Source organism: Lissotriton helveticus, chromosome 6 (genome assembly GCF_964261635.1).
Source record: "Lissotriton helveticus chromosome 6, aLisHel1.1, whole genome shotgun sequence".
Taxonomy (NCBI): Eukaryota; Metazoa; Chordata; class Amphibia; order Caudata; family Salamandridae; genus Lissotriton; species Lissotriton helveticus.
This window is the reverse complement of record NC_136067.1, coordinates 2,046,804,966-2,046,825,702: the sequence shown is the minus strand read 5'-3', so window position 1 is coordinate 2,046,825,702 and position 20,737 is coordinate 2,046,804,966. Positions and strand designations below refer to the sequence as shown.

The window sequence follows — 20,737 nt, the reverse complement described above, 5'->3', positions numbered from 1 at the left end:
AAGATAATTCTGCAGCTGCGACAGGCACCGGGGAGGAGGGTGGGCGATTTGAATGTCAGCAGCCCTACATGCCAAGAACAGATGCATACTGGTAAGTAGCATATTCCGTTCGAGGTATGTGGGCTGCTGAATTCATATCTGTGCAGACTGTATAGCAGTATCTCCTCTAGCGGAGGCTACCTGTGCCAGCTGCAGCAGTTTGAAAAAGAGTTTTGAGGACAGCCTGGCCTACAGCAGCTTGCTGTTTTGCTTGCACGTCTACCCAGTAGTGTTTTGTGAAAGTATGGTGGTCCATGTAGCTGCCTTACAGATGTCTTCAAGAGGAATATTTCCTAGGAAAGCCAAGGATGCCCCCATTTTCCTTGTAGTGTGTGCTCTTGGGGGGGGGGGGGGGGCGGTTAAAGTGCATTTTGCCTTTTGATAACATATTTGAATGCATTTAACTATCCATCTGGCTATTCCTGACTTTGAAATAGGATTTCCTTTGTGTTGTGGGGCAAAAGCAACAATTAGTTGTTTTGTCTTCCTAAATGATTTAGTTCGGTCTACGTAATAAAGTGGGGCTCTTTTCACATCTAATGTGTGTAGGGCTCTCTCAGCTACTGACTGCGGATTTTGAAAGAATACTGGCAGTTCTATCGATTGGTTGATATGGAAATTGGATACAACCTTAGGCATGAACTTAGGGTTGGTTCTAAGAACCACCCTGTTGGCATGTACCTGCATGAAAGGTTCTTGAATTGTTAATGCTTGTAATTCGCTCACTCTTCTGAGTGAGGTAATAGCAACTAAGAATGCAACCTTCCACGTTAAGAATTGTAGTTCGCATGAGTGTAGAGGTTGGAAAGGAGGGCCCATAAGTCTGGTAAGTACTAGATTTAGATTCCAGACTGGGGGGGGGGGTGTAGGAGAGTGGGGTCTGCAATCCTATGGTCACCCCAGATTTTTGCTTTTTGCTTCACTGGTTTACGACTTTCCCTGGCTGTGGGCCTGCTAATCAGACCCACAGCCTAGCTGTTCTCTCTCTAAATTGACAACCATGTACTTTAGGTGCATTTACCAATTGGTACTGGCCCACCTTATCAGTCCCTGTACCCAGGGCATAGGTGTACCCAGGGCCTACCAGGGGCTGAAGCATGTATTATGCCACCCCTGGCTGGCCATCTAAATCTGACACAACTGGCTGCATGACAGCTGGGGCAAGGTGGTGTAAACACCCTTTGCTGTAGATATAGTATACCTATATCTAACACTAAAATGGACACATATATTCCTATCAGTCACTCCTATGGAAGGCCTTATCAATCCTGAAGGCCGAGTGCTTGGAATTATGTGAGATGGTGCTCTGGCCTGAGCTGAGCCCGTTTGCAGCTTGCGGAACCAAGTCCTAATAGCTGTTTCCATGATAACGCTATAACCATATACTCTTAAGTGCATTATCAACCTCGCGGTTAAATGCTAACTCTGGTATAACATTATCAAAACATGTCGAGTAAGGTGTCATACGATTTGGAATACTACCCCCTCGCCAATTCTGGCGACGGGGGTAGCATTCTACCCTTCTAGAGGGACACGACATGTATGTAACTGTGAACCCCGGTTAAAGTTAACTCGAGCCTCAGCATCACAAAATGGATGCTGCCACCACAGACACAATTCTGACCTCCTGCTGCTGGGAGTCCTTCCAGCGAGGATGGCTTGGACAAAGGGTTCCTAGCCCCACCCTAGCTAGCACCACCCCAGACAGGATTTCGTGTATTGGGGAGGATAGGTCTGAAAGGAATGAGACATGCCTGGGGCCCACAAGGTGCCCTGTGCATACACCGGTTCAAACCAGTTGCTGGGACATCCCAGCCCCAGCTCTGGCGGGAAACCGGACAAAGGATAGGGGGTGTAGCCACCCCCCTTCCTGGTCCCACCCAGGGGAGGGACCTAGTCAGTAGTGCAGCCCCCTTTAGGAGAATAAAGGTAGGAGCTGGTCCCATTCCAAATTAGATTATCCTGAACTATTCATCAAGAAGAAACTCTGGCCTTCGACGTTCTGCTCCACAGAAGACTGAAGAATCTCCCTTGTGGACAAGGAGTGTCCACCCTGCAACTGCAGGCACCATCAAGCGTCCAGCGGCTTCACTTTGTCGTCTTTCCTCGAGGATCCAGACTTCAGAGCCCGACGAGACCCGGATTCCCAGACCTCTCCGACCTCTACCTACATCTGCAGCAAAGATGAGACCCGTGGGTGCGACGAGACACGTGGGACTGGCCATCTTGAACGAACCTGCACTTCGCTTCCAGCACGACTCCCGAGGTAAACTCGACCAAGTGCTTTGGGGACTGAGAAGCCCCAGCCCCGAGCAGCCCCTGCACCGAAGATCAGCCCTCCAGCATCCACGAGATCTGCGTGGGGCCCTTCTGCTTGTTTGCTGCTCGACGCGTTGTCTGGTCACTTGCCGGCTGGCTAGTGGCCTCCTAGATGACGAACTTTGAAATCTTTGCTGCTGGTCTGGTTGCTCCAGACTGGCCCTTGCTCCCTTCCAAAAGAGGGGCACCCCGGACTCTCCTAGTCCGCACCAGACGCTTTCTTCACTCACCGCGTGAGTTCCCTTTGCCAAGGCCTGTTGACGCCGATTCCGGATCCAACACCGCCGACAGAGAGAGCCTGCGTGGGACAGCTCGTGCCTCCATCCTGGTCGTCGAAGACACCTCCTGGTCCACGTTCCTGCAGAGTCAAGCGTCCACTCTTCACCTGATCGCGACGACGACATCTGGTTCCTTCCTGGTTCCACTCCAGTCACTGGCTAGTGACTGTGAACATTGTCCCCTCTGCTTTCAGGTCTTCTTCTTCAACAATCCACCCTTGGATTGCACCGGACATCTTCCTCCTGGTCGCCTGCAGCATCTTTTCTTTCAGGCTCCATTGACTTCAACGCGAGAACCCGACGCACTTTGACACCTATGCACCCGCAGCCCGTGGGTGAGGTAACGAGAGCATTTCGGTGCTCAAGGGTAGTTTAACTGTCCTAGTGTCCAGTTCCACAGTCGTTTTAGACCTACCTAGTCAGGATTGTCCGTACTCACCTTTAACTTGAACTGTACTGTCCATAGACGTTGTTACGCATCTCGCGTGTGAGTTCACACTCTGCACACGCGTCCCGTGGGCCTCCTATTACTTACCTAAGGTGAAGATAGCGTAGTCCTAGCGAACCTCCAGCCTCTGGACAGCTCCATTCTTTTTATCGACTCTCAGATTCCACTTACTTAGTATATGGTTTGTCGTGCCTCTAAGGCACCATTGTAATTTTGTGCAACTTGTCGTATTTTTCTTAAGAGATTGTCATGTGCTTAGCCCTCTGACCTCAAAGAGTTCAGAGGTGTTTGTTATTAATAAATATACTGTTTATTTTCATAACAACCTGTGTGGTGTCCTTTCATCTGGTATTCAAGGGGTTATATTGTGGTAAAACAGCTGGCTTCACATGCCAAAAGAGTTTAGCCTAAGACTGCTTTGTCCATGCTACCATTAGGATAGCTGGTCTATAAGGTTGACTTACAACCAATCACCATAAGGGTTGTTTGGACTGATACAAGGTGATCACTAGAATTAGTGAGCATCATATATCAGGCCAACTTCTCACAGGGGGGTGTCTTGGAGGGATCACCCTTTTCAAACCCTCCATGAAGGCTTGGATTGCTGGTACTCTAAACAGTGAAAGGTGTTGCCTGTTTTGAAGGTATAGCAGCGAGGTGTAGTCGTATAGAAGAGTATGCTAAGTTACATCTTTTTAGATGTAGCAGGTAACAATGTTTTGTATGGAAGCGTCTAATGGGTTGATTTGGTTATTATTGCAGTAAATAACAAATCTTTTCCATTTAGCTGCATAGCACGCTCGTGTGGTTGGTCGGCTTGCCTCCCTAATGATGTTCATGTAATCTGGGGGCAAGTTAAGGTATCCAAATTCTAAGACCTCAGGAGCCAGATCGCTAGGTTCATCTGACTGGGATCTGGGTGTCTGATTTCTCCATGGTTCTGAGTTAGAAGATGGGGTGCAAGGCACAGTGTTTGATGAGAAACTACTGAAAGTTCTAGGAACGTTGTGTACCACGGTTGTCTCGCCCATGTGGGAGCAACTAGGATTAGCGTGAGTGAGTGTTGTCGCAGTTTGCGTGCCACCAGCGGGATCAGCGGTGCTGGGGGAAAAGCGTACGCAAATCTGCCTGACCAGTTCATCCATATCGCATTGCCCTGTGACAACGGATGTGGGAATCTGGCGGCAAAGTACTGGCATTTGGAGTTTTCTTTTGTGGCAAACAGGTCTATTTCTGGGTTACCCCACTCTTTGAAGAATGGCTGGGGAACTTGGGGGTGAATCTCCCATTCGTGTAGTTGTTGGCTGTGCCTGCTGAGCAGGTCAGCAATCTGATTGTCCTTTCCTGGTAGGTGTTCTGCTAGGAGAAAAATGTTTTTGGGAATGGCCCACTTCCATATGCTTTGTGCCAGATGGGACAGCTGTGGAGGGTGCGTTCCTCCCTGTTTCTGGATATAGTACATTGCGGTCATGTCTGTTCGGATCAACACCGTCTTGCTGTACAAGTATTTCTGAAATGCTTTCAGGGCTAGGAATATCGCTAGCAATACTAGTTGGTTGATATGCAGCTTTTTCTGTTTGGTTGTCCAGAGCCCTTATACTGTGTATTGAAGGAGATGGGCTCCCCAGCCTGTCAGTGATGCGTCCGCTGTTAGTACTAGTTGTGGAACAGTCTTGGAACAGTCGCCCCTGTGAAAGGTTTTGTGGGTTCCACCACTGCAGAGAGTTGTGAGCGCGACTGTCTACCAACACTAGGTCTTTTAGTTGTCCTCGAGCCTGGTTCCATTGCCGTGCTAGGAATTCTTGTAATGGGCGCATTAGAAGTCTGGCATGGGGGACAATGAATATGCAGGAGGCCATCATGCCTATGAGCTGCATAAAGACTCGAGCTGGCAGAGAGTGTTGTGGCAGGAATTTGCGAATGAGTATCTGCATGCTTGCTATCCTTGTTGAGTTTGGATATGCCTTTGCCACTGAGGTATTTATAGTGGCTCCCAGGTATTGCTGTGCGTGGGATGGTTGCAGATGCGATTTTGGGTAGTTGATCGAAAACCCTAGACTGTGTAGCAGCTGAAGTGTTTGAGATGTGTGTGCTGCACACTGTTGGTACGATTTCGCCTGTATTAGCCAATCGTCCAGATAGGGGTACACATGGATGTGTTGCCTTCTGAGATGTGCAGCCACTGTCGCCAAGCACTTTGTAAACACTCTTGGAGCCGTGGTAACCCCGAAGGGCAAAACCTTGAATTGGTAGTGTTGACCTTCTATTGTGAACCTGAGGCATTTTCTGTGGGCTGGATGGATGGGTATGTGAAAATACGCATCTTTGAGGTCCAGTGTTGCTAGGAAATTTCCTTGTTGGAGCAACGGGAGCACTTGCTGTAGTGTGATCATATGGAAGTGTTCCGATAGTATATATTGATTTAGGGGTCGGAGGTCCAATATTGGTCTGAGGGAGCCGTCCTTCTTGGGAATAAGAAGTATAGGGAGTATACTCCAGTCCCTTGTTGGTGGAAAGGGACTTGCTCTATGGCTCCCTTTTCCAGCATGCATTTCACCTCTTGTTGGAGCAGGGTGATGTGTTCCGTGGACATAGGACGATGTCTGGGTGGTATGTTTGGTGGTGTAGAAGTCAGTTATAGACAATAACCAAACTGGATAATTTCTCTCACCCACCTGTCCGTGGTAATTGCGTGCCAGACAGGTAGGAACTGTTGGAGTCTGCCTCTCACCGGTGTTAGGTGGTCTGGAGGCAGCAAAATTAAGTCACTGTTTTGTGGCAGTGGAGGCTCTGGTGTTATTGCCTCCACGTCCTCTCCCCTCATTATTGTTGCCACTATAACCTCCTCTGTTTGTGTTCTTGTTGAAGGAACCTTGTGTGTTACTTTTGTATGAGGCAGATGTTTGCGAGGTATTTCCTTGTGTAGTTGCCCTGTATGAGGAACGTCGAAAGGAGCCTCTGTGTTGCTGAAATTGCAATGCCCCCATTGATTTAGCGGTTTCTGTGTCTTTTTTCATTTTATCCAAAATGGTGTCGACAGCAGGGCCAAATAGAAAATCTTGATTGACAGGTTGGTTAAGAATGGTGGACTGCACCTCATTCTTAAAACCGGAAATACGCAGCCATGCATGTCTGCGTAATAAGACGCTAGTGTTAATTGACCTAGCTGCGGTGTCTGCTGCGTCAAGCGCGCATTTGATGGAGGCATTTGTTATAAATTTTCCCTCTTGTATGAGGTCATCAGCTTGTGCTTTAAAGGGCTCAGGCAGGTGTTGCATTAGGCTTTCGAGTTGATCATAATGCGACCTGTCTTAACGAGCCAGTAGGGCTTGTGTATTAGCAATCCTCCATGAGTTGGAGGCTTGTGCTGCTACCCTTTTGCCTGATGCCTCCAGTATTTTTGACTCTTTATCGGGGGAGGTGCTTCCCCTGTTTGGGAGTTGGCCCGTTTACGTGCATTGGCCACTACCAGTGAGTCTAGTGGTAACTGTCCTCTGATGTAAGTAGGGTCTGTAGGAGCTGCCCTATACTTCTTTTCGATTCTGGGGTTGATTACTCGTGCCCTGGCTGTATCCTTAAATATGTCAGGTGCATGTTTTAGAACTCCTTTTAACATGGGAAGTGTTTAACACTTTTTTCTGAAGTGGGGAAGGTGTCAAATAAGAAGTCTTCCTCAACAGGGTCATTATGCATGCCTACATTGTGGAATTGTGCTGCCCTGTCTATGAGTTGATTGAAGACTATGGTGCCATCTGTAGGTGACGGCTTAGTAGGATAAGAGGGTACATAAAGGGATGGGGTGGGTGTTGTAAGGGTCTGTTGGCTCCTCCCATGGTTCCTCTTGTGGTTGAGGATCTTGTGGGAAATCATATTGAGGCTGTGGCTCATCCCCCATGTTACCCTCATTGTCCCCGTGGCGAGAAGGAGAGTAAGGAATGTAAGGATTAAAGGGTGTAGTAGGAATGATAGGTTGAAAAGGGATGAAGGGTCTAGAGCAGAGGTCTTCAAACGTTTTACTCTGAGCCCCCCTAAGCAAAATGTTTTGAGGTCGGGCCCCCCCTCCAAAACTTGATGGTAAGGATTGGGGGAGCGGGAGGGACATGGCTGCTTGCAGGGAGCGGGGTTTATGGGATGATTTCAGGAATACTTTTTCTATAGCTTATGAACCGCACCAATTATGAGACTTATAAAACAGCAAATGCATCGAACAAAAACAGATAACACAAACAAACTGCTCCCCATAATTGGGGTGTTGTGAGCCCCTCACACTCTTTGACCTCAATGCATCTACACCTGCTGCACTAATGATAACTGCAGGCCTGAGTAGCAGGCTATCTTCTCTGCCTCTTTTACCCGGGCACCTGCATGCTGCACAAGGCCCGGCTCAGCCCCTACTTCGGCGGCCTCAACCCCTTCGGATTGCCGCAGCCCGCGAGCCTGCAGTGTACGTGGCACCAGGCTTTGGGTTGTGTTTCTGCTGAGGGTGGCGGGTGGGCGGATGCTTGTGAACCATGGCTCTCTGAGAGAGTGTGGGCTTGCAGAAGATGAGGTCTGGTATTACCACCTGTGAGATGTGGGCAGGCATTAACATCCCTCTGCCTGAGGCACTTCTGGGGACATGAGACTGGCTCCCTCCGGTGCAGGGATGGAACACGGTTCAGTGTTCATTGTGCATTGGCGACCAACACTATGCCCCCTACCGGGTGACAGATATGGACTTGGATAGATCTCTTTAGGACACGGAATCTAAGGGTGGGGCAAGCTCCCACCCTAGGGTAACAAAAGGACTGGGAATACTTCCTTTGGGAGCAGAAGTCATGTTCCGGGATGTTGCCCCTTCCACCCCACATGCTGGCCGATATGGCCTACTACCTACTATGCCTTTGGGACATTGGAAACATAAGCTGTAGTATTGCTTACCTGCTGCTCCCAGGTGACCAGATATGGGCTTGGGCTACTCCCTAGGTAAGGTGGGGTCATGCACTGCGTTCTTATTGCCTCTTCAACCTGCGGCTAAGGATTTGAACTGGGGTGACTCCATCTGGGAAGCTGGGGTATTGTACAGTATTTGCGCGAGGGTGTGGGCTGGCTCTATCTACCACAGTGTGCTCTGGTCGCTTGACCCATGCTCGTTTAAAAGTTGCGCCCTTTAATCACTTTGTGTGCCCCACGCTCACTTTGAACGAAGGGGCATAAGAGGGCCTTAGAAATTGTGTTCAGAAATGTTTCTGCACATCTAACTTCGCCAAAGAGGTTTGTTTACATTTTAGTTCAATCAATATTTTAATGTCTGTAGTGATTTGATCCTGTGTTAACCCCTTGCATGCTGATGACGGCTCCTGTCCATCATGCACCGCGGTGCTCGTGTGCTGATGACGGCTGGGGGCAGTCATGAACCCGCCCACTTGCGATTTTGCCGCACAGGCACAGAATCGCGGCCGCATGCAAGGGGTTAATGGACTGACAAAATGAGCAACAATATGATATTGGACAGAACGACAAAATGCCTTGGTACAGGACACAAATGTCCATTAAAACAGATGGATTCGTTCTTATTACTAGTACTATCTAGCCAGCCCTAGTACTACACTGCTTTGTCTCCAGCTTTGACTTGGCTGGTGCATCCTGATTTCTATGCGGTGCATGTTGAATGTATTGTTTTGGCTTCACCCTTTCTGCTGCCCATGCATTCCCTTACCTTACTCTCGTTCTGCTACTAGCAGTGTGTCTGCCAGACCTCCTTGGAGTCAGTGACTGTTTACTTCTTAATTGTGTCCCAGTACCTCTGCTCAAGCCAGCCCACTGCACTGCCTTAGTGTGCAGGTTTCACAGTGTTTCCAATCAGGGGCAGTGAGTGTACTTCGACATTCTTAATTAAAAGCTGTGGGCTTTCTTCGGTTAGTGATTGTTCTGGCATTGAGGAGGAGATATGCAAAGTTGTCTGCGTCTTTTCTTTCTCTGTCTGCTTGCTTGCAGTTGTCAATGGCTATTAACATGGAGATTTGACCCTGAACAGAACCGAGGGGATGCAGCTTTTGAAAGGAGGCACTGCAGGGAGAATCTCGGTTCTGGGGGAGAGGGGTGTGAGAAGTTGGCCTGATATATGATGCTCACTAGTTCTAGTGATCACCTTGTATCAGTCCAAACAACCCTTATGGTGATTGGTTGTAAGTCAACCTTATAGACCAGCTATCCTAATGGTAGCATGGACAAAGCAGTCTTAGGCTAAACTCTTTTGGCATGTGAAGCCAGCTGTTTTACCACAATATAACCCCTTGAATACCAGATGAAAGGACAGCACACAGGTTGTTATGAAAATATACACTATATTTATTAATAACAACACCTCTGAACTCTTTATGAGGTCAGAGGGCTAAGCACATGACAATCTCTTAAGAAAAATACGATAAGTTGCACAAAATTACAATGGTGCCCTAGAGGTACGACAAACCATATACTAAGTGGAATGTGAAAGTCGATAGAAAGAATGGAGCTGTCCAGAGGCTGTAGGATCGTTGGGACCACGCTACACTAACACTAGGTAAGTAATAGGAGGCCCACGGAACGAGTGTGCAGAGTGTGAACTCACACGCGAGATGCGTAACAACGTCTATGGACAGTACAGTTCAAGTTAAAGGTGAGTACGGACAATCCTGACTAGGTAGGACTAAAACGACTGTGGAACTGGACACTAGGACAGTTAAACTACCCTTGAGCACCGAAATGCTCTCGTTACCTCACCCACGGGTTGCGGGTGCATAGGTGTCAAAGTGTGTCGGGTTCTCGCGTTGAAGTCTATGGAGCCTGGAAGAAAAGATGCTGCAGGCGACCAGGAGGAAGATGTCCGGTGCGATCCAAGGGTGGGTCGGTGAAGAAGAGGACCTGAAAGCAGAGGGGACAGTGTTAAGTCACTAGCCAGTGACCGGTGTGGAACCAGGAAGGAACCAGATGTTGTCGTCGCGATCAGGTGAAGAGTGGACGCTTGACTCTGCAGGCACGTGGACCAGGAGGTGTCTTCGACGACCAGGATGGAGGCACGAGCTGTCCCACGCAGGCTCTCGCTGTCGGCGGTGTTGGATCCGGAATCGGCGTCAACAGGCCTTGGCAAAGGCAACCCACGCGGTGAGTGAAGAAAGCATCTGGTGCGGACTAGGAGAGTCCGGGGTGCCCCTCTTTTGGAAGGGAGCAAGGGCCAGTCTGGAGCAACCAGACCAGCAGCAAAGATTTGTCGTCTAGGAGGCCACTAGCCAGCCGGCAAGTGACCAGACAACGCGTCGAGCAGCAAACAAGCAGAAGGGCCCCACGCAGATCTCGTGGATGCTGGAGGGCTGATCTTCGGTGCAGGGGCTGCTCGGGGCTGGGGCTTCTCAGTCCCCAAAGCACTTGGTCGAGTTTACCTCGGGAGTCGTGCTGGAAGCGAAGTGCAGGTTCGTTCAAGATGGCCGGTCTCACGTGTCTCGTCGCACCCACGGGTCTCAGCTTTGCTGCAGATGTGAGTTGAGGTCGGAGAGGTCTGGGAATCCGGGTCTCGTCGGGCTCTGAAGTCTGGATCCTTGAGGGAAGACGACAAAGTGAAGCAGCTGGACGCTTGATGGTGCCTGCAGTTGCAGGGTGGACACTCCTTGCCCACAAGGGAGATTTTCTTCAGTCTTCTGTGGAGCAGAACGTCGAAGGCCAGAGTTTCTTCTTGTAGAGTAGTTCAGGATTAATCTAATTTGGAATGGGACCAGCTCCTACCTTTATCTTGCTAAAGGGGGCTGCACTACTGACTAGTTCCCTCCCCTGGGTGGGACCAGGAAGGGGGGTGGCTACACCCCCTATCCTTTGTCCGGTTTCCCGCCAGAGCTGGGGCAGGGATGCCCCAGCAACTGGTTTGAACCGGTGTATGCACAGGGCAACTTGTGTGCCCCAGGCAGGTCTCATTCCTTTCAGGCCTCCCTACCTCAATACACAAAATCCTGTCTGGGGTGGTGCTAGCACCTCCCAAGGCAGGAAACCCTTTGTCCAAGCTTCCCTCGCTGGAAGGACTCCCAGCAGCAGGAGGTCAGACTTGTGTCTGTGGTGGCAGCATCCATTTTGTGATGCTGAGGCTCGAGTTGACTTTAACCGGGGTTCACAGTTACATACATGTCATGCCCCTCTAGAAGGGTGGAATGCTACCCCCGTCGCCAGAATTGGCGAGGGGGTAGTATTCCAATTCGTATGACACCTTACTCGACATGTTATACCAGAGTTAGCATTTAACCGCGAGGTTGATAATGCACTTAAGAGTATATGGTATAGCGTTATCACGGAACAGCTATTAGGACTTGGTTCCGCAAGCTGCAAACGGGCTCAGCTCATACCAGAGCACCATCTCATATAATTCCAAGCACTCTGCCTTCAGGATTGATAAGGCCTGCCATAGGAGTTACTGATAGGTGTATATGTGTCCATTTTAGGGTTAGATATAGGTATACTATATCTATAGCAAAGGGTGATTACACCACCTTGCCCCAGCTGTCGTGCAGCCAGTTGTGTCAGTTTTAGATGGCCAGCTAGGGGTGGCAGAATACATGCTTCAGCCCCTGGTAGGCCCTGGATACCTAAGGTACACTGTACAGGGACTGATAAGGTGGCCCAGTACCAATTGGTAAATGCACCTAAAGTACATGGTTGTCAATTTAGAGAGAGAACAGCTAGGCTGTGGGTCTGATTAGCAGGCCCACAGCCAGGGAAAGTCGTAAACCAGTGAAGCAAAAAGCAAAAATCTGGGGTGACCATAGGATTGCAGACCCCACTCTCCTACAAGGGGCACCTCTGCTGTGATGCTTTTTTGTGTGCCTTTGCTAGTGAGTTTGGATGAAGGGGACCCTGGCCAACAACATGAATGAATAATGCCGCGCTGCATCATATTTAGTTAAAATTTCTGCAGATCTGCATCTCGCATAGTGTGAATGCGCAGCTTTATTGTCAGTGCTTATGAGATGTAAGGAATAGGCAGATGGGGCCCAGGGGGTACTGGAAAAAGGTGAAAAACTTAGCCTCATAAACAGTTTCAAATGGTATGGAAATGGTCTTTAAAGACCTGTGAAAAACTCGGGCGTGCTGAAGTCTTAATAAGACTCCAGACACTGCCCACCGAGCACCCAGCAGCACACCCACTGACCTCTGGCCCCAGGGCTCTCTGAAGGCTTCGTTGTGAATGAGGACAGCCTGGAAATGCAGCAAATAAACATCGCTGCACTTCCAGGCGTCTTCATTTACATGTACTTCCAGAGGTCGTTGCGCCCCCCTGGGAACCCATCCACGCCCCCCAGGGGGGCGCGCCCCACAGTTTGAAGACCTGTGGTCTAGAGGGAGAAGTCCCAAAGTCCTTTTTAGGTCGAGCAGACTACTCTCAATGCGTGAGCATTGAGAGTCTGCTACAGACCTAATGTGGCCCGTATTCAGGAGAGTGGACAGCTACCAGACGCGCGCTTTGACGAGGTCAGATTTCACCTCGGGAGCGAGCGTCTGGTAGCTGCGCATGCGCAAATCAAATCCCTTGCTCACACACACACACAGGCAGCCCCCACCCCTCTGCATGCACGCACACACACAGGCGCGCGCATGCACACGCAGGCATACGACACACATACAGGCACACATACAGGCACACTATCCCCTACCTCGCATTCTCTCTCAATCACACAGTCACGCATGCGCACACACATTCCCACACGCGCGCACACTCTCCCCCTCCCCCACCCCTCCCAGGCATACACACAGGCACGCACGCACTTCACTTCAGCCCTGGGCCCCACTCACCGACTGCGCTCTTCCGGCGGGCTCCTCTCGCGCTCCGCGCCTCACGGAGCATCTCGTCTCCTCTTCACAATCGGGGCTCCCTCAGGTCCGAGGAGCCCCGCAACAGGCGCAACACTCCTTCTCCCCGGCCCCCTCCTGGGGACCCGGGCTGATTCGGACAGGCAGGGCGCTCCATGCGCCGGCAGCTCGCGGACCTCGGGAGGCGGGACTTCCGGTCGGCCGCGACCGGATTGGCCGGCCGGCCAAGAGCTTCCGGGTCGCCGCGGGACTTGTATTTAATATACAGTCACCCTTCTTCCCTCATTGTCGTCCCCCTCCCCCAGCTGCATGCCTCCAGGACAACATACGCAGTAGATCTTGGATTTTGGCAGCACATTAATCATGTGCATCAGATGATGGCTTAGCGCGATAAGCTGAAAAACAGGTACGTGTGTGCTTGTTTTTATCAGCGATTGGCTCACTTGACTTACTGGTGTCGCAAAAGGATTCTTATCTTTATGAGCTCCGGCGGGATCCTCTTTTTCTTTTTTTTTTTTCTTTTTCGAAACAAAAGAGCTGCAATAAATCATGGCCCGCCCTCCTTGTCTGCATCAGCAGCAGTCCCTGGCCCCTGCCTCTCCCCTGAGGAGAGGTCTTCCCCGCCTGACACCCCGTGTCCCACTCACAGCCACTTTAGCACTGTCTCTTGAGGTGGTGCCCTACGGGCGGGTTTCCCTTTCTCCCTCTAGCGCACGTCAGCCTCGCTCCATTGCCCCGGCTTCACCTCGTCTCCATGACAAAGTAGGATGTCCCTGCCCTCCACTACAGCTCTGCCTTGTTCGCGTTCTGGCACTAGTACAACCCCCAGCACACCCCAGGTTCAGCTGGATGTATTCCCGCACTGCTGACACGCTCTTCTTGGGGAACAGCCCTCACGCTGCGTGCCAAAGTTAAGTAAAGCAGCCTTTCCTCCCGGGACCTCCGGTAGGCATGTGTCCCACCTCCCGTAGTACACCCCTACCCAGACAGCTGAGTGTGGCGCCTGTCCCATCTCCTCTTTCGAGGAGTTCCTCTGCGTGCTGTGTGCTCAGTGCTGCGGCCAGCACTGCACTTCCTCATGAAACTGTTCCTCTACTTCCCCACTCTGTCCCGTTGCGCTTCTAAAACTCCATTCTTACCCTCAGCACTCTGTTTCTTTCACAGTTCTTGTTCGTGGTTTTCCCGTCTCTGTCTAGTCTAGCCCCGTTTCTTATTCGCTCAACCAATTTCCCTTCGCTGTTATTTCTATTTTCCATCCACTCTATTTTCTTTTTTATTATATTTATTTTGCAGTTGTATATAGCGCCAACTCGGCCCAAGGGTATTAAAGCCTTTTACATGAGCTGTAGTTAGATTATGACCGAACACTGCCCGAGTTCCGCACCTCATGAGGAACGGAAGGGAAAACAAAGTGAACAGGCCCCACGAGTGTTTTACGGGGAGTCGGCAGCTGTGCAACACACAGCTCCAGAGGTGAAAGGGCAAACGAAGCAAGTGTCTGCTTGGAGAAGGGAAAGGAGACTGGGAGAGCGTGAGAAGCTTTACATGTGAGACGAGGTAGACTGCACAGGATACACAGAACATGCTCCGAGGACAGAGGGGTAGAGAGCAGCGGGTAGAGCGGTAGCTAGATTGGCCGGCAGCCATATGGTTGGGTTAATCTGCTGCCTGTCAGGTTAATCTGCTGCGTGTCATGCATGGGCGTGAGGTAGGCGAAGGGGAGGCATGAACCAGGTGACAGCGGCACTAGTAAGCAGCACTGTGACACCTAAACACGGGGTTAACCACTGGTTTTAATCTGCCTGTCCAAAAACCGGTTCCCTTCCCAGAAATCCCGAGGCCCACTCTCTCCCAGCAGCTTCTGAGTGAACACTGCGTCCTGGTGCCGCACCAGTTTGCTGCCATTTCTGAATCAATTTGGGACTGCAGAGATACTGAACGCTGTGTTTGGAAGCGACCACTTCTACTACGAAAGGGTGGCACAGGAAAAAGTAGGGGAAGAACTATTGCACGGTGTATTTGCACACATTTCTGGGAATGAAACTGTTAATGAAAGTAGTTGGGTGTCCGAATGCAGCATGTAACTGTGCCTGCCTCCGCCCAGCTGCCTGCAATGGATATGGGTTTCAAGTCAGTGATCCCCTTTCTGTAATGTTTCATTAAAATGCCGCCCCGTTATGTTGCATCCTCTGCGTGGTTCCCAGACGGAGTAGGAAGACGCTACCAGCAATCCAGAAGGATGCAGCTGCTGTCTAGTTTCGAAACTCTAAGAATAAGCACCGGCAGCCTGACTGTGATGCAGGCGTTTGTTTACACGCATCACTGAGGAGAGGAGCGGTCATCCCTCACTGCTCAACTCTCACAGTTTTAATTCATGCTAATAAAACCCTCCCCTCTGTCAGCCAGAGATTCTTTTGGCCAAGCAGAGAGGGTATAAAAAAGGTCTCTCATAAAGCTGTTTTATCATCATCTGTGCTTTTTGGTGACAGTGGCTAATTTTTAATTGAATATTGTAAGAAATGAGATTTGTTCCCCTGTCCTCTGTTTTGATAGTAAAAAAATACCCAATAATTAAGGTACAGAGGGCCCCTCACAGATCTCTAGGTTTCGCTGCCACTGTGCCTGCTGCACTAGTAATATCTACACTCCTTTGCTGATGGCACGCGACGCAGCTATAGAATTGCTGCAAAATGTTTAAGATGCGATTGTCAGATATTCCTTTTTATGACGGGCACATGCTGGTGAGCTTTGCAAGGGACAACCGGGGGTAACAGACATTGTCATTTACAACGCCATTACTTAATTAATGCTTCAGGAAGGGGAAAAAACAATAACATTTCAATGCCAATAGCTCAAAACAATGTCATTGCGAGACCTATTGCATTGTAAATGCTTGTTCTTTAATGGAATAGGGGAATGTGAGCCAGAGTCCAGAGGCCTCTTCTTTCTGTGCAGGATGGTAACTTTACCAGTCTCTGGATTAATGTATATTTTTGCTTGGTCGTCTGATGGATCTGGGTGGAAGAGTTCTTCCTCTACAGTCCTGGGTTGAGTGTTAAAGCTCTTTGGGTCGGTAACACTTTCTTTTTCGACGACTTTTGGTGTTGTTTTCTTGGTTTTTTTCGGCTCGGGCCCTTGTTCGGGGTCGATGAGTGATTTGGGGTTGACTGGAACTTTCGGGTCGACACATTTTTTGTGCTCCGTAGGCTTTTTTGGATGAGTGTCCTTTTCAGAGTCGACATTCTTTTTCGGATCGACTGGTGTCTTCGGAGCACTTCTCTTTGGGTCGACAGGTTTTTCCGGCCGTGCTACGGGCTTCGGTACGGCACCCTTTTTATCGGCGACCTTTGCCGGGTCGACGGATTTTGGACCAGTAGGCTTGTTCGGGTCGGCGACCTTCTTTGGTTCGGCACCCTTGGGCTGCATGCCCTTGTTCGGTTCAACTACCTTTTCGGGGTCGACGGTTTTCGGCGGAGCGGCCTTCTTGTGGTCGACAGTCTTTTTTGGCTCGACGCTTTCTGGCTGTACGACCTTCGGTTCGACGCCCTTCGGGTCGACGAACTTTTTTGGCTCTGGAACCTTCTTCGGGACAATGGTACTGGGCCCTGGGGTCTCTGAAGGTTTCGGAGCAGAGCCGGATGGCGGGGCTGGCGAAACTTTTTTATGATCTTGGCTAAGGCCTTTTGGCGATGCCTCGACCGGAGCCTTCGGTAACGGGCTAATTGGTGTCGGGGCAGTGCACTCATGATTTGCCCCGGTGGGATCTCGTCATCGGAGTCAGAGTAGTCCTCGACGGTGACGATCTCTAGGTCAGAGTCTTGAGCTTCCGGTAGTTCCTGGTCATCATCGAAGATGTTGTCCGTTCCGGTGCCTGTCGCTGCATCTCTTGCCTAGCGGCCCGTCGGATCCGTATGGTTTTCTTCGACCGAAACTGGGCGCAGGCCGGGCAGGTTTTTTTCCCTATGGTCTGGGGAAAGGCACTTGTTGCATACTGAGTGTTTGTCAGTATGTGGGAACTTGTGGCATTGTGGGCACCTTTTAAAAGGACTTCTTTCCATCGACGGTCGGCTCACGTGGCGTCGAAAAGGCCCAACAGCCCGCGTCGACGACCGAGGGGAGAAGGAAAGCTGGATCGAGTAGAGGTACCGAACGAGAACAATACCGTCGAAGTCGAAGGCCTTTAGAAAGTTTTGTTTTCGATTCCGAAGTTGGAGTTTTGGAGTTAGCATCCGAACCCAATGGCGGAAAAAAACAATCTGAGGATGGAGAAGATGCCCATGCGCACTGTAGTCCAGGGGACGAGTCACCTATCTCGTGATACTTCGAAGACTCTTCCAAGACAACAAAGTGCAATCATCCGGACCCAACACTAGGCGGCGATCTATGCACAGATATGAATTCAGCAGCCCACATGCCTCGAACACTTAATTTAGGGCGTTGTTGGCAGGTACAGCTCGTGCCCAATGGGTTCCTTCCTTGGGGTGGGTACACCCCATATTATGCAACCATCCAGAGGGAGGAAGGGCATAAGCCTCACTCTGGTTGGCAGGGTCCCTCCATCTTCAAAATGGGAGGACTGAGAGTTGTACTTCGCCTCGCCTCCCCCACCTGAGGGGTGAGGTTGGCAAAGGTGGGCACACATCGTCCTATCTTGGTTTTACAGTCGATTCTTCCTCCAAAGTGGGGGTGAGAACCGGTGGGGGCCAGTGTCCTGGGAGCAGCAAATGGCTGTGTCAGCTCACAAAGGCGGCAAGCCTTAGAAGCTTTTCCTTCGTTGACCCTACCCATCCTGGGGAGGAGGCTTGGCCCCTCAACTCAGGATGTGCTTTGTTTCAGGACCCAGAGAGGGGGATCTGTGCTACCTCTTCAAACAGCTACCAGTATCTAAGGTTCTATTCTTCTCCATGTCACACTAGTGGGTATCTGATATATACACACACATCGAAATTGCCAGCCTCTGCCCGACCCTAGCAATACTCCGTTTGTAACACTACATATCAGCCCTCATAGTACTGCACTCCTTCACACTCAAGTCTCCTACCATGCTTGATTATTGTTTTCCAATTCACCGTTTGCTAGCTGTAGCAGATTTCAACTTTACTCTCTGGAGAACCCATTTGTTGTACACTTCTTACCTCTACAAAGAGCTTGGTGCACTTTATATCAATGATCAAGGGTACTGAATAGTCCACAGCCATCCGTCTTGTACGGTAACCTTTGGTGACGAAGGATGACAGGCGGCGTCCCCCAGCGTTCCGCATGGAGAGGTTGATAACCATGTCAAAGTGGTTTTCGGAAAGGTAGTCCATTATGCTTCGCTGCTTCTCTTTCAGGGGGCCGTCATTGTCAGACTCCTCAAAGTGCCAGTCCACTGCCTTAACCTGTCAACAAGAAAAGAAGTCAGACATTATAGAGAAAAGTGGCCTCTTCGGACAAACCATTCTGCTTTTAAAAACAGACTCCATTTAACAGGCCTTAACAATCCTTCAATGAATACCTGTGTGCAGGAGACACTTTTTAATCAGGCAGAGCCCTACTTTCAATCAAAGCAGATGAAAAACATGATTTGCAACATCTCGTCCAAATATTGCTGATCATAGCAATACCGCCTCAATATGTATTCTCCCAGCCTAAACGTCTCCCATTCACATGCTCACACTTCTGTGCTTCAGTACAGTTTGTTCTTCTATTGCCCCACAGTGCACTGTTAGCCTTCACCCTCAGACTCCTATTTCATCTTTACCTTTATATCATGTTCTGTGTAGAAATCAGCGGTTCCAAGACTGGCGTACAGATCATATCCGAGGCTCTCCAACGTCCTCACCGTGGTGAGCAGCTCGCACTTGTTCTGTAAATGTAAGCATTGTAAGAAATTGATCATGCCCCAGGAGCTTCACAGGGTAGCCCACCCGAGCCTAAACACAAAAGCCTCAGCCTCTTTGTGCTCTCCTCACAGCAAACATGCCAAAAAAGTACCACATCCTTCAGTATCAGTAGTACATCACCTTATTTACTACATCACCTTGAAGACTATTCACTACACTGCCTGCAGACTATCACCACAACATGTTAATCACCCACATTGAAATGGCAAAAAGCCTTGACAACCCTACATAGTCTACAATCTTCCATTAAATTCTCTGAAAACTACTGCACCTCCACATACCCCCCAAAGATTAAATCGTCCCATGCACTGCTTTCTACTGCTGTACTCGAATGCTATTCCCAAGGAAACATAAAACACTGCAACCTCCCTTGCACAGAAACTGCCACACTCACCTGGCCTCACTATAAAGATTACAGTAAATGTGCAATTCACAGACAAAAGCAGCACCTTGTTACATTTTGTGGAAACTGTAGCATTCAAAAACTTTCATAGGAAATAAAGAAGCAGCATAAAATCTCACTCTTTATAAACTGCACTTCACCACATTTTTCTACCCCTCCCTCAACCATAATACTGTCACCCAGGAATCCTCAACACTCATCTGGCAAGCAAAAAGGTCACTCTCCCAAGACAGACATTGGTTTCTTGGTTCATTGATCACTAGAGCACAACAGACTGTCCGCACCTTGTAGCTACCAATGGTCAGCAGCACGTTCTTCTTGGGGATCTTGAAGCCGGTGCTCAGCATGGCCTTAAGGTATGCTTCGTAACGGTTCTCCCCAAAGCAGGCCACTTCCCCAGTGCTGGTCATCTCCACACCCAGCACCACATCTGCCCCAGCCAGCCTGGAGAAGGAAAACTGTGGCACCTGAAAGACCATGAAGTAAGCATAACTGAGCTTGGAGAGGGTGGCTCGAGATCCATTGCATACATAAAAGGTTTAATTAAGAGTATTTTAAGTTGGACACCATTGGGCATATTTACATTTTCAGAACAGGCTCTGATACAGACAGCACAGTGGACCACAAAATAGCTAATATACCATTAGATAGCGAATTGTATAAATAAGTATGCACATCTAATGTGTAAGCAGAAAATCTGATCCTTGTGATTCCCCTTGTGTGTATGTATCAAGTACGGCACTTCAGGTGGTGACCGAACTTTGTCATCGATTATGTTATCTGACAAGTCATTACTACGAAACGTGTAAACATTCCTTCACCTCTGTTCTGATGTAAAAGGTTAAACATGATCATGGCACAAAGACCTAGCAGGACATCACACCTTCAACAGAATTTTATGGTAGAGGAATATATTCTACCATAAATAAAACATTTATTTGCTGGTGGCGGTGTACAGTCCTGCTCCTAAGGTACACACATTTTCAAATTACTGTAAACCTGAACTCTCATCCATTTCAAGCATTGCTTTACCTTTGTTTTCCTGAAGCTGCTGTTGAACAAGTTACTTGTCTTCAGTAATGTTCTTCCTGGTGAATATTCTATTCATCCACAGATTACTCAACTTTAGAAAATTCCACAAGTGCCAGACTGGATGTGGATGTTTTCCACATAAATGCTCTCCAGTAGGCCACTAGGTAGCACCATGAGCCTTTGCTTTGTTCCGCCCTGAAACTGATGCAGCACAGCATCATATAAATGGCACACTTACGCACCATTATCAGTTTCTTGCTCAACTCTTCCTGCTGCCTCGGACACAGAGCACAAAAGAACTGGCAGTATCAGCATGCAGATCTACAATTTGGAACCTTTTTAGATGGTGAAAAGAGAACACTCCATAGAACGGGAATGGGGACAGGGACTGAGGAATCTGCGGTCAGACAGAGTATCCACCAGGAACAGCGTTCTTGTTCTTGCTAAGGCTGTTGCAACGTGCCCGCTTTTTGGCTGGTTAGACCCCTTCCCCTCCGAACTCTGCTTCTCAGTGCCCAGTTGTCTA

The 20,737-nt window shown here is 49.5% G+C and overlaps 1 protein-coding gene across 7 annotated transcripts in view; it reads right to left on the bottom strand.

Moving 5' to 3' along the window:
* CAD (carbamoyl-phosphate synthetase 2, aspartate transcarbamylase, and dihydroorotase) overlaps positions 1–20,737 on the bottom strand; it is a 414,808-nt gene that overhangs the window by 205,004 nt on the left and 189,067 nt on the right. For all 7 annotated transcript variants that reach the window (XM_078650082.1, XM_078650077.1, XM_078650079.1 and 4 more), the window contains exons 24-26: positions 19,464–19,646; positions 18,635–18,739; positions 18,027–18,272 (exon numbers count right to left, since the gene is read on the bottom strand). In XM_078650082.1, the coding sequence (XP_078506208.1) occupies positions 18,027–18,272; positions 18,635–18,739; positions 19,464–19,646 (534 nt within the window). The remainder of the gene's footprint in view (positions 1–18,026; positions 18,273–18,634; positions 18,740–19,463; positions 19,647–20,737) is intronic.